The sequence below is a fragment of the Anopheles merus genome, chromosome 3R (assembly GCF_017562075.2).
Source record: "Anopheles merus strain MAF chromosome 3R, AmerM5.1, whole genome shotgun sequence".
NCBI classification, from domain to species: Eukaryota; Metazoa; Arthropoda; class Insecta; order Diptera; family Culicidae; genus Anopheles; species Anopheles merus.
This window is the reverse complement of record NC_054084.1, coordinates 22,121,710-22,135,212: the sequence shown is the minus strand read 5'-3', so window position 1 is coordinate 22,135,212 and position 13,503 is coordinate 22,121,710. Positions and strand designations below refer to the sequence as shown.

At 42.4% G+C, this 13,503-nt stretch overlaps 1 protein-coding gene across 1 annotated transcript; it reads right to left on the bottom strand.

Moving 5' to 3' along the window:
• Positions 1–482: 482 nt before the first annotated feature.
• LOC121597564 lies at positions 483–8,066 on the bottom strand. The gene is made up of 5 exons (XM_041923403.1): positions 7,550–8,066; positions 1,900–2,265; positions 1,480–1,795; positions 1,067–1,286; positions 483–849 (listed from the first exon to the last, which is right to left on the bottom strand). The coding sequence occupies exons 1-5, from the start codon at positions 7,742–7,744 to the stop codon at positions 642–644; spliced, it is 1,305 nt and encodes a 434-aa protein (XP_041779337.1). The 5' UTR covers positions 7,745–8,066; the 3' UTR covers positions 483–641.
• Between the last annotated feature and the right edge of the window lie 5,437 nt (positions 8,067–13,503).

Here is a 13,503-nt window from a genome sequence, read left to right as displayed (position 1 = left end):
AAAAATTCTGTAGACATTGGAAAGCGACTAGGCAAAACCCTGTAATGTATTCCAATAAGAGGCTATTGTGCTCTTGTATATTTTAATGCTTACAATTGATGGTTTCCTTATACAGCTAATGATTTGCTAACGCATATGATGTAGTGAAGCAACAGCAATCGACAACTCAACGACTGCTGACCTCACTTCTGATTAATTCCACGGTAATTCCATTTGGCAAAACGTGTCTCAACAACTTTCATTTCCTAGGAAGCAGCAATAATGAGTTTTATATGATATTTATCAAATTCGGTTGCAATGGATTGTATTCTTGGAACGCTTCAGATTGTGATACGAAGATTGTTGGAAAAGAGCAAAAAACCGTCCATTAAATATTTAGCCTGTGAAGGAAGTGCGCATGCTACTTTTCCCAAGACAGATAAAAACAAAATTTTCTTCCATTACAATCAACATTGGTTTATTTTTCTTCATTTATTTACGTGATATAAGTTATTGATTTCTGTTTATTTATTTTTATATTTTTCCTACCATATTTACACCTAAATAAACGTTCACCTCGAAACCGCCATGTTTTACGTTTAATTGAACGCATTCTTTAAATGTTCACTTGCCCAAAACTCAAACCCACCGACCCCCGGGCCCTATATCCAGCCCCGCTGATCGTAGATCCGCAGCGTGACCTCGAGCCGCCGATAGTAGTCCTCCTCTACCAGGTTGTCGTTGAAGAATAGTGCCGCGTCCTGTTCGCTCTGGTCCGGGATCGATTCCTTGCGCGCCAGCACCACGCGCAGCATCGATACGATGTGATACAGCTCGAACGGTGCTACCCGGTCGATCTCCTCCCGGAAACTACCAAAGCAAGGAAATGGGATAATAGAGACGGGTGAGAAACAACCAAGCAAAACCCTCCACCTCCACCTTCCAGCACATTTGTTAACGGCCGCGTGCGTGCTAATAATTAATTGCTTTTGGGTTTTTCGTCCCACCAGCGGGTACACACTGTTACTGTGTGCAAACATAAGCGAAACCTAATGCCCTGTCGCGCCAAACAGGAAAACCAACCCACCTTTCAAGCGTCAGCTCGTCCTGGGCGGGAAACTGCAGCCGGGCCAGGTTGGCGGCCAGCTGCTGGAAGTAATACTCGAAGTAGCCGTCCAGCTGCGCCTCCAGCTCCGGATCGTTGACGCTGGTGATGATGAAGAAAATAACGTCCCGCACGAGCGAGTCCATCTGTATCAGCTGGAAGTCGACGAACTTGAGGCTGCACGGGACCTGCCCGGTCGGGTCTGTGTGTGTGTGTGTGAGTGTGTTCGTCCGATAAGCGCATCGGCGTGTCGGCGTGAAATGGATCCCAATCCACCCAAAACAAATGAAGCCGAGGCAATAGTAAAAATAGAATACAAAAAGGGACGTGTCCGCTTTGTTAGTTTTCTTTATGACATCCAATGGTGACAAACTGGGAAAAGGAAGAAAAATTACCATATTTGATCATCATATTGTTCACCCACAGGTCGTTGTGCAGCATGGTACAGTAGCAGGTCAGCTGGTCCGAGATCAGCTGCGCCTGGCGTCGATGGCACTCGTTTATCTTGGCGTAAGCCCGCCCGGCCAGCCCCGCCTCCACTCCGGTCCGGAGGATATCCTGCCGAAACACATCCATCATCTGCCGGAGCGTCGCCTGGCTCAACCCCGCATCGATATCAATCTTGACGAGATACTTATGAATGCCTGCCTCAAACACGTCCGGCTTCAGGTAGCGCAACGCAATCGGGATCGCATGAAACAGGGCCAATTTCTGAAGAAAAAAAAAGAGGAGGCAATAGGAAGCAAACGAACGAAACGGGTTGCAAACAAAAGCGTATCCACTCAAATCCTTCTCTGCTTTCGACCCATCCTTACCTTCAGTACATATCGGGCCAGCTCGCGGTTAAAGCCTTTGCGACGGTCCGCCGTAACGTAGCCGGCCAGCTTTAGGTTTTCGAACAGCATCACACCGTCCTGATCCACCTTTTCCACCGCAGGGTCTAGCGAAACGCGCGCATTAAAGCAGCGGCAGAACACATCGATCAGTTCCCCATCGCCGTCGAAGCCTTGCTCGCGCTGCAGCGCCAGCAGGCTGGGCACTATCTTCAGATAGACGGCGGCTTCCTTTACGAATGTGATGTCGATTTGAAAGATTTCGAGAAACTCCTCACTGCTCGGGCGCATCTTGGCCACGAGGTGCAGCAGCTCTACCGGCGGTTGATCGTCGTTGCTCGAGTTGTCCTGATTGGGAGTAGGCAAATGAATACCATGGTGAATGTATGTTAAATATAGAAATTTTAATCTATGAACAATTTCTAGAGGATTTATTACAATTTGTTGAAACAACAGACAAGCGTCCTGTGTGGTTCAGTGCAGATTGCCTTTTAAAGTGCAGGTTCTATTCCTTTAATATTATGAAAATTAATAGCTGAGTTTATTTCAATCAGGAAAACAGAGTTAAAAAAAAATAAAACAAAAATAGCCAGATAATTAAAATTATTCACAGTAAAACTAATTTGCATTTAAACCACGAATGGCCCAGTCGCCCAGTGTTTTATCGTTAAACAGCATTACTCAAATATTCACTAAATTAGTGGAAATTCTTAAACCTGCATTCCTGTTTTTTTTGCTTTTTTTTAAGAAATAAAATGGTAGTTTTCAGACACTGGGAGAATTAAAATTTCATATTTTATTAATTTGTTGATCAATTAATAATTACGTGAGGAGCTAACAGCGTTAGATCAGCAGCAACAGCTGTTGTGCTGATGATGAGGCAGACAACGAAACCATGGTCCATGTATTCGATTCAAATCACTAAAACTTTCATAAATTTACTCAATTAAATTATTAAATTAAATAAAAGATACTAGAAAGAATGGTAATTCATTTTATTAGGTAATTTCTCTACTTTTATTTTACATCTCAAGTCGGTTTCAGCGTATACTCAACTTTTCATTTTTTTTTTGATATTGTTTGGGCCAGTGACCAATGCTGAACTCCAGAAGAGTTCGACAGCACAGTCAGCACAATGCTCGGCCGCCTGAGGACATTTGGTCACCCGACTTTAAAGTAGAGCTTCACATTCAGCATGTTTACTGGTCGCCCGACGCCAAAACCGCCACAAGATTTAGCATTTCAGCTTCAGTAAGTTCTAAGCTTTGTTTTCCAGAAACCTTTAATTTTTTATATGAAAATATGTTACACAAATACTAAATAATAATTGTTTCTTTGGCTTAGACGAATAGTATAAACATTTTTTAAACATTTACAAACAAGATTTGATGAAAAATGATTGCCGTTTAAGAAAGTCGTTATTTAGTCTCTTTTAGTTGTTCGGGTGACCAAAATATGGTATCAAATCGTTTCAAGCAGTTATTTCTATTTTTCAGTTTCTTTTTAAACTATTAAAAGTAGTTAATAGACTGTTTTCTCATAACACAACTGTATAATGTTATGTATGTAATTTGAAAACAATGATCTTTATTTTTTAACCTTAGCAACTTTAAAAGAAGCAACCATTCAGTACAACTGTTCCGAAGTAAACAACTTTTCCAATACCTCCAAGTATACAAATAATCACATTAAGCAAATCATCTCATCACAAAAATGACGAAGCATCGGGCCACTTTAAGCAGCCCCAGCCCCAGTGAACCATTTTTCATTCAAATTCTACCATTCATGGCATCGAACAACTGGCACTTCATTCCGCAAAAGCGGCGAAAACACATCTTTCAACACAAACACCTACCGAAAGCTTTAAAGTGAAGTATCTTGTTTTGGGGAAAAAAGTGGCCAAACAAGAAGAAGAAGAAGAAGAATAAGAAGAAGAAGAAGAAGAAGAAGAAGAAGAAGAAGAAGAAGAAGAAGAGGCCAAACGCACAACAAGATGGAAAGGAAACACAATTTGCATCAACTCAAGCATCGCATTTACGTGTAGGACGGTTGTAACGGTGCAATTGATGGACGCAAAAGGGAAGAAGAAAAAGGAAAGTAAACGGCTTTCAATAAATCACTTCGACACTCGGCTCAGAAGTGTAAGTGAAGTTGACGTTTTCTTCTTCCTCCATCCACCAGCCGCCCAAAAAAAAAGAAGGACTGTTTCCGGTCGCTTTTTTTTTAGGGGTAGCAGGTCCATTTCAGCTTCTTGCTTGAATGATCCATTTTTTGCTTTTTTCGTTATTGCTCACGCATTCAGGTTCACAGATCTTTAACCTGGCTGTACCGCTGCCCAATTCGTTTCAATAGAGCAAGAAAGGAAAGGTTTGACCGTAGGCCCCAAAATTTAATGAAACACAGCACGGCGCTAGGGCACAGAAATGGTAGCCAGATCTTCCAGCAGTTATGAAAAACCATTGCTGGATGGAAAAGATGGTTGGCTCTTTTTCTTTTTTTATTCTTGCTGAACAACCAAAACAATCACCCTGGAAGTAATGCGGAGGTTATTTTTGCTCTTTTTTGTGCAAAGGAGTAGGAGCGTTTTTCTATTCGTCTGAACGTAGGATAAAGCTCAAAAGAGGAACGTATCCACTACCGATTCCATTAAAAAAGCGTTGGAAATGTCTTCGGTTAAATAGGAAAATTCCCAGAATCCGTAGTCTCGAGTCTCGCAAAGAGGTCCTTTCCAGTGAATCATTAAATAATCAGAGAGAGAAGAGAGAGAGAGAGAGAGAGAGAGAGAGAAAGAGAGAGACCATGACGGATATTATAATAACACAAAAAAAGCACACACCACACATACCATAATTAAGCAACCTATTCAATGCATAAGTGGTTTTGCTAATAATTCCAGGAAGAAAAGCATTAAATTATGTACAACTTTTGAAACAAGTTTCCAAAAGCATCATCCATTGTTAATGATCTCTTTCATTCAAAATCCTTCACAAAAAAGGCACTCAAAAGCATTTGAGGCTCACATCGCGTTAAACTATATTGCATTGCTGCTAACAATCTTATCACAGCTCGATACAACACCAATCACCAGCACAGTGGAACACAGCCCAAAAACCATTGGCTTGGATGCCATTCAGGCGAAATGTTTTTCCGTCCCATTAGCACGTGGTTGATGGAAACTTTCGCTCTGGCGCCCGAATCAAACCATTTCGCCACGTCATTAGCAGACGACACACACACACACGACACACACACACACACACACACACACACACACCACACACACACACACACACACACACACACACACACACACACACACACACACACACGCAAGAAACGTGCTTTCTTCCTTTTTCGAACAACAAAATTGAATGGAGAACGAAACGAAGAGGCGAAAGATATAGAAAAAAAAAACAACACGAAAACAAAATAAATCAAAACAGCTATTCTTTTCCCTTTATTTTGTGCGCTTTTTCCTCCTCCTTTGCCGTGCCTTGTTCAAGGTTAAAGATGCGTGCACACAAACGCACACACACACACATCTCGATAAGGCGGATAAGTGTGTTGGTGTTGGATAAGAAAATGGGGCCGATAAATCATGTTCCACGCCACGGCATTCACCTGTTGCCGCTGGCTGGCTTTGTTGTGGAAGGATTCGCATGCACCCTTCTGTCCTTCTTTCTCTACCACCGTAGATTTGTTTGAAACAATGTGCATGACGCAATCGCTCCTGGGCAGGAAACGTGCTTTACCCATAAGGAATGGGTTGAGAACATTTGTTCGTGCCTTTCTTTTTTCTTCTCCAATCATCATCTTGAAACCGGAGCAGAATCAGGTGTCTTTAAATAACTTTACCTTGCAATCGCGCTTCTTGTGCGTTTTTTTTTGTGTGTTTGTGTACAGAAAAAACAGCATCATTTCGTCTTATTTCCATCACTTTTTGTGTGTATGTGTGGCAAGTATTCCATCAATTGATCATAATTAATCATCCCTGTACGAAGACCGCTTCGCATCGAACGCGAAAAATCCATCCGAGCATCACTTAGAGGGAATCAAAATGGGAAAGATCACTCGGCACTTACTTTCAAAAAAAAAAAAAAAAACAAAACAAATATCCTCCCACCAACCCTCTTATGAATTTGAGTTCTTTTTTGCCTTCCTTCACCACCTGTAGCTAATAATATCCAGCTGTAGCTGCAGAGCAGTTCCAGCAACGGAAGAAGATTGAAAAATAGTAGAAAAAAACACACCGGAATGCCCGTTCCTGCTTCAAAGCGTACACTTATACACCTCTTTTTCAAAAGGAAATCCTTTTCAGACGAAACCCATCACCTCGACGAGCATCCTTTCGAAATGAAAAAAAAAAAAAACCAATCAAACATATCTCACATTTACACCTTCCAGCGAAGCGAAGCAATAGATAACACGCCCGAATCATGCCCGTGGATGATGGTGCTATCGATGCTCGCAGAGAAATCGATTGCACATGTGTGTCGAACGGGGAAAGATGTTTTTTTATGTAGCAACATTAAACGCTGGTTAAATCCAGAACCAGAATGGTATTGAATTTGGAGCAGGGTGATATTGAACGACGAGAGCACTCGAGCACGAGGAGCTTTTCCCTCGCTGCTTTTGACCAATGCTAAGACACGAACAACAACAAAAAGAACATCACTTTTGATGGCCTGTTCCACTGTGGCCTTTGTCGTGAGGGAATGTATGTGCGCTTGTTGCCACTTTTGCGACATCACATACTCCCACATCCCTATACAAGCAGCACAATCAATCCAGTCAGCAACAGGAGATGGCATCATTTATCTTCGCCACAGAACTGATACACCTCCCGACTTGCCCACCGCACGTGGGATGGGGTGGTTTAACAGCCACAGTTCCGTAGCGTCAGGAGAGGATTTAATTTACAATTTATGAGGCCACACGATCTAGCTGGCACCGCTCGTTGAAACGGGGCGTGCAAGATGGCTACGATGCTGGGATACGCTCAGCGCACTGTAACGCAGCCACACACACTTCATACGGGTCAGCGTTGGGAGTAAGGAATGGCGTGTCAACACTTTCCCGTAAGATGGGATTTAATTTGATTAACCATTTACACTCGAGCCCGTCTTCAGAGTCGTTCGAGGCGACTCAGCTTCACACCATGCTGTGACACCATCCTCTTTGCGCACTGCCGGAAGACAAAGCAAAAAGGGGAACACAGAGGAAAAGGTTACGCGACTGTGTGTGTGTGTGTGTCTTCCTTGTGATGAGCTTCCCGACCTTCGTGCTGCTAATTGCTTTGCCATTTTCTTGGTAGCGGAAAAGCAGCGGGGCAAAAGAAAGACCATTCATCTGAAGCCGACTGGGCGCCTCCATCTCCAAACTCACCACGTGGTGAGTGTGGTTTGCGTGCTGAAGGCGGGTGCTACCGAGGGCTATGTTATGATTAATATGCGACACATTCTGCTCAGCGTTTTCTTGGCCTTTCTTTTTGTGTTTGTGTACTTTCTTGAGCAGACACCTTTGCCTTCTCCCATTTCCGGTTGATTAATTTACAACCCCCCCCCCCCTGTAAGTGATTGGCTTGACAAAAACCCCGACCCACTCGATGTTGGTACCGTTGGGGGCCGTTTACCTTCTGCTCGCGGCGCTCCTGCACTGAAGCGTCCTGGGCGGTACGAACCGTAACGGCCAGCATGGTGCTGCCGTAGTTGTCGCCGGGCGCAGTTAGATACTCCGACTCGTAGCCGAGCACGCGGGTGCCGGCGGGCAGGACGGGCGCCAGCAGTCCCTCCAGGTCGCGTATCGGGGGCGGTGGAACGGTAGGCATGCTGCTGGATGCGCACCAAATCAGCACCAAAAACAGCAACCGCACCACCAAACTAATGGCGTACGCGTGACTGACAGACGACGCCGTGCGGGAAGCACGAGCGCGCGAGCGTGCCTGTGTTCCCTGTTTGCGCGCAGCGACGTGTTAAGCGTGTTCTGGCACTTTTCCCACAGCACGTAACCTATTAACACTGTACTGTAACCGGGGTGCAGACCGAACCAAGCACCAAGCCTGCCCGGAAACCGATTGCTATCAGGACCGAACGCACCGAGCCGCACGCAACAACTGGCGCTGCTTTCGTGGACGATCGCACTGCACTGCTTAGCGCACGGACGCAGATACGAACACGAACAGCGGTGCCGGTTGGATATGGGGACCCCGAATGCGACTCCCGAAGCCGAACACTGGAACCGTGGAGCGGTGTTTAGGGAGCGCTCAGTTCGCCAGCGAGAGGAAACGGAATGGAGAAGAGACGTTTGGCCGAACAGACGACAATTGGTCAAGATTGCAACGCCGAGCGCGCCAAAACGGTTCCAGTTTTGAATGAATGGCTGATGCGCGATTGAGATATGAGTTAGGAAAAGGAATTTATTAATAGCTTCACATTAAATTATTGAGATTTATTGAAGAGATACATAATGTTATGGTACTCTATGTCTGTTAACATTATAAAATTGGTCAAATGATGCTCGTAGAAGCTTATTTATCATCAAAATCAATCCATTGTAATACTTATTCGTTTCATTATAATTACTAAACAAAAAAACGACCTATGATTATTACTTTGATCCTATTCCTACGTAGTTTAGGGCCTCTTACGCTGTGTGCACGTTCTAGTACACCCAAAAATATTTTTTTGTTGTGATTTACTTTTTAAACTTAATATTCATTTTTAAATTTATATAATTGAAACGTTTGAGCTAAGTGATTTACTTTAAATTCATAATAAAAGGTACAGAAAAAAGACAAAAATTTATGGGATAGATAATAATCGATGAAAAGGTCTGTTTCGACTCCTGCTGTTTCAATATTAATTGCTTCGTAAATTAATTTCCATTGTTTATTACAATATGAAATTATTATCCAGCTTTCTTTTTTCATGCAAAAAATGTTATTTTGATAATTCACCGTGAGTTTGAATAAAGAATTACAGGGTTTTACTAGTCGATTTTGAATGTATACATTGTTTTTCACCACGTGCAAGAAGACACTCCAAATCATTCTGATATTTCATTTCCATCACAATAATTTTTAATTTCATCAGCATGATTTTCAACACATCTCTCACACAAGCTGGATCGAGTTTGATAGTTCATTATAAGTTGAAAATCATGTGTAAAAAATTAAAATTGAATTGAATTTGTTATGTGTCAAGACCTGAAATTTTATTTGAAGCCATTTGACAGCTGTTGAAAAACATCTTGGATGTGGTGAACAATTATATGCACATTCGAAAGTAGCAGTATAATTTTCAACACTTCGACGGTCTGTTTTGTCACCGGGATTTGAAGCTGGATCTCATCACCCGTTGGCCGTATAAGTGTTGAAAATCATGCTGATGAAATTGAAAATTAATATTATAAAAATGAAATATCAGGGAGATGTGAAGTAACTTCTTGCACGCGGTGGAATACAATATTTACATTCGACAGTAGCTATCGAAAACCCTGTAAAACTTATTTTGATAACAGGTAACAAAATAAATAAATTGTTATATTTTTTAGCCCAGCAGAGTTAAAACCTGCAGAGAATAACTATGTTGCTCTATTATTACACTCTTGAATTCCGTAAAATTCAACAGAATGGTTCACTTCAACGTGTAAGATACGCTGTAGGAGTCCATCAAACATCTGTCACAGTATCTTCAACGCATTTACAAACATTTACAATACCCTCTTCTGTACATTAAAGACACTTTTTTCCTTCTTTCACTTCTTGAACTTATCAACAAGCAACCTACCGTACAGCGATCCCCAGCCGGGGGCGTCTGTTGTTATTTCGTACGCAGCGTTATCGTGGCGTATCAAAGCGTTTTTGGCTAATCGAAACGACTGCGTTTTTAAAGCGGCGAGTGACGATAACAAAGGGCGATAACAAACATTAACCTACCCGATAAACCATTGATTATCTATTATCTTAAACCTACGTAGGGGAAGAGTTTGATAAAATACTTTGAAGCGTTCTGTTTGTGTGCTTCTCTAGTTTACCTCAAAATGCAATCATGCCATGAACAAATAAATCAGGCCAACCTGTCCCAATCAAACACAGTTCAGGAGTACGAAAAACACGGGGCATAAGTCAATCTCTATTAGCACCGTTTCAAAAGTAAAGCACTTCATCACACACCCAGAACCCTTCGCTCGTTGACGCAATAGTTAAACGGTGGTGGTCGGTTGGTGATGATTTGGTCCCTTCCCGTGCGGTTCTTCCCATTCAAACAAAACGCACACATATGTCGGTATGCAATTCATGCGGCATGCAATTGCAATAACCCTTCCCTGCATGCAACGAGGGGGCACACACAGACACATGCACACGTAAGAGGCACGGCTCTGCTGACATGTCACTGCCATGGACATTGCCGCCAAGTGACCTTGGCCTTTTTCAAACACAGTGTGTAGTGTGTACAGGAAGGGCAGAAAGGTAATTTTCGAATCGAAACCAGACCTAACCGCCTTGTTGCTGCTCCGTACTATCGCTTTGCGTCTCCCTGCTAGAGTTCTGGCCAATTGACGCTGGGGGTGAAAACCACTTGACTGGTGCATTGATTGGTCCTCTTCCGTTTGGTTGGGATTTACGAGTTTTATGAGCACTAAAATTATTTAAAATTTAATTTAAAAGATTCTTTAATTGGCTTCAGTTTTTGGAGTACAGAATTTTAAAATTGCAACAAAAGGTTGTGCCAAATACATCCCAATCCTGCAATAAAATCCTCCCTTTGCACCGTTCTTTAACGCTTTGATTTGCTTCAATTGACCACCCTCGTGCTATCGTGTCCATTCGTCGGCAAATGTCCCCACCATCTTTTGCAGCACTTGTCAACCCGATTGATCCACTAAATTATGCAGTAACAGTACTTAATAAAGAGACAAAAAAGAGAAAACACCCAAAGCCCTCCCGGCCCATTCCCCCCGCCCAGTGACTGCACACATTTGCCAATTTGCCAATTTCGTCCCATCACGCTCCATCTAGAAAGGGCTGGCTCGCGGCAGCACGAAATCACCATTCCCCCGACCATCATGATGATGATTTCTTTATTTATGGGATATAATGTCCCATCCTTCTCGACATCTATTCTCGACACTGGGCGAGCGCGCGTACGCAAACGAAATGACTTTCTGTTTGTGTTTTACGGTTTGCGTTTGGGACGGTTTTGGGCCACCAAATGGCCCGAGAATCTGACACTTCCGGAATATAATCTGGCGTCTTAGTAATGGTTAGAGCTGCACGTTGGTTAGGGATTGCGAGAAGAAGAAAGTCTATTCTGAAATTCTGATAGACCGATCATACTCAATTTAAATGGTGAGTTCATAGTTTTAGACGGCCTGTGATGGTACAAGGGCATTTATTATATATTTTGAGTATTTTTTGTTCATGTAGTTGTTCTGTTATTTACTTATTGTGTCTTTTTTAAATATGTTAAGCATTTATACTTTTTAAATATTTATTATTTATCTTCAGTTTTGGTTATTTTTATCTGTTTCTAATTTAGCGCATCAACATATGTTTTGTTTATCGTTTAGAATAGTTGATTCTTTCTCCTACTTTTCACTCATACCCTTCCATTTTTCATTTCTTGTTGTTAAGTATTTTTATTCAACATTTAACAAGTATTTAACTATTTTTTTATTAAGTTTTCTGTACATCTTTTCTATGATTTCTATTTTTATTTTTCTTATTTTTATTTTTATTTACATCTTTTCTATTCATTTAATTTTTATTTAAAAATTCTTCATGTTTTTGTTCTTTCTTCTAGATCTCTTTATCATTTATACATGCAATACACATCTTATATTTTTATAGTTACAATTGAACTTAACTTCAATAACGATACATATTATTATTTCTTGATAGTTGCAAATAATTGAGCATTTTTCATATTTTTTTTTAAACAACTTATTACTAAAATTACATTTTCTTAAGCGATTGAAATGAGTATTTATATGTCAAATTTTCCAAATAGTTTGCACAAATCTCATGCATTCAGCAGTACAATTCGTCCTTAATTGCACAATTAACGTCAACAAAATTGTACATAGCACCAGAAACTTGATAGCTTTACCACCCCTCCCCCTTGCAACAGCCCAAACCAAACAACAATATTAAATTGAGCCACAAATGCTTAACAAACATTCAAGTTCTAATGATAATTTTTAATACCCTCTCTAACGACGTTAGCGAAATTTTCCGTGCCCGCACAAAACTGACACTAATCCGCTCAAGTGGAAAACCACAACGCTCGCGGTCGCGGCCGCAGGTTGGCGATTCCCTTCCTTCCTTTCTACCTTTCTGCCCTGGTCACAAGAAAATCTTCACTTTGTCATTGTCAAATTGTTGACCTTTTTTTGGCACTGTGACGAGTCGTCGTTCGTGCCTTCTGGTTCGTGCCCTCCAGAGCAGATCGCTTTTATAACATCAAAACAGTTCACCGTCTAAGCTCTAAAGGTACCGCAAAAACTGCGCCAAAAATTGTGCTCTAGCAGAAGGGGGGCAGGTTAAGGGTACAAGGAGTTTGGCGACAAACAATTCTTCCCCTCCATCATCAGCAGACGCGCACAGAACCGGAAGCTGATAGGCACACCGTTGGCCGCCGCCTAGAAATCAGTACCGAGTAAGACTACCCGCGGCTGCAAAAGGTTAGGTGAGCGGCTGTTGGAAAGTTAGGTTTGGTGCTATCGTAACATGAAATTTTAATTAACGGCCACCGTCTTAGTTACAGCTAGAACGCAGCGGCACAGCGAACGACGCTTGGGAAGGAGCGCCAAAAGCAATCTGTTTCTCTAATTTTAGACCAATGCCCTTAAATGACCACCACCACGATGGAGGGAAAGTTTTAATTACACACACACACACACAGCCGGACGTGGTCGAGATGCAATTCGAGAGTATGGAGAGGGAGTTCCTCGGAAACGCCAACCTACGGAACAGGCTCAGGAAAACAATTATTCGATTAGTTTGTTGACTGACGGACTGACTGACTGTTGTTGTTCCTCCAAGTGCCCATTGCTGCCCTCGCGATCTCTCTGTCTCTCACTCCTCATATGAATTAGCAGAGGAGAGCAAGGTGTTATTTAATTTCTGCACTCTATCTCTCTCACTTTCTGTCCTCCCCTTCCGGACGTAATAAACTGCCGCAGGGAAAAAAAAGGCTTCACACCCACCGTACGAGTGGTTTGGCTTTTTGGCTTGATGCCGCCTGCTCCTGCTGCTCCGGGTTGAATCAAATTAGTTCGGTCTATTACCGGCGGCGACAAACGCCCCGTCGTCGTTGCTCGTCCTTATATATGTACCGTGCGCTACTGGCCAACCATTGCCGGCGAATGGGAAGACATCGGAATGGTCCCAGCAAAAGGATGAGATAACAGATTTTAATCATCACGCCGTTCGCTTTGCTACAAGCGCACACAAACACACCGTCATCGACGTCCTTGCGCTCGGCAGAGAAAGGATAACGAAGAAACGAATATCTGGTGTGTCCTATATCTGGTCCGTGCTGAGGAAGGTATAGTGAATTCGGCGTAGGAGAACGATGGTAACTC

Excerpts from the sequence above, each read along its gene's own strand:
- LOC121597564 (XM_041923403.1), bottom strand. The coding sequence starts at position 7,744 with ATGCCTACCGTTCCACCGCCCCCGATACGCGACCTGGAGGGACTGCTG. Across the intron at positions 1,287-1,479 it reads CAATATGATGATCAAATATG|ACCCGACCGGGCAGGTCCCG; the intron begins GTAATTTTTCTT and ends ACACACACACAG. Across the intron at positions 850-1,066 it reads GACGAGCTGACGCTTGAAAG|TTTCCGGGAGGAGATCGACC; the intron begins GTGGGTTGGTTT and ends TTGCTTTGGTAG.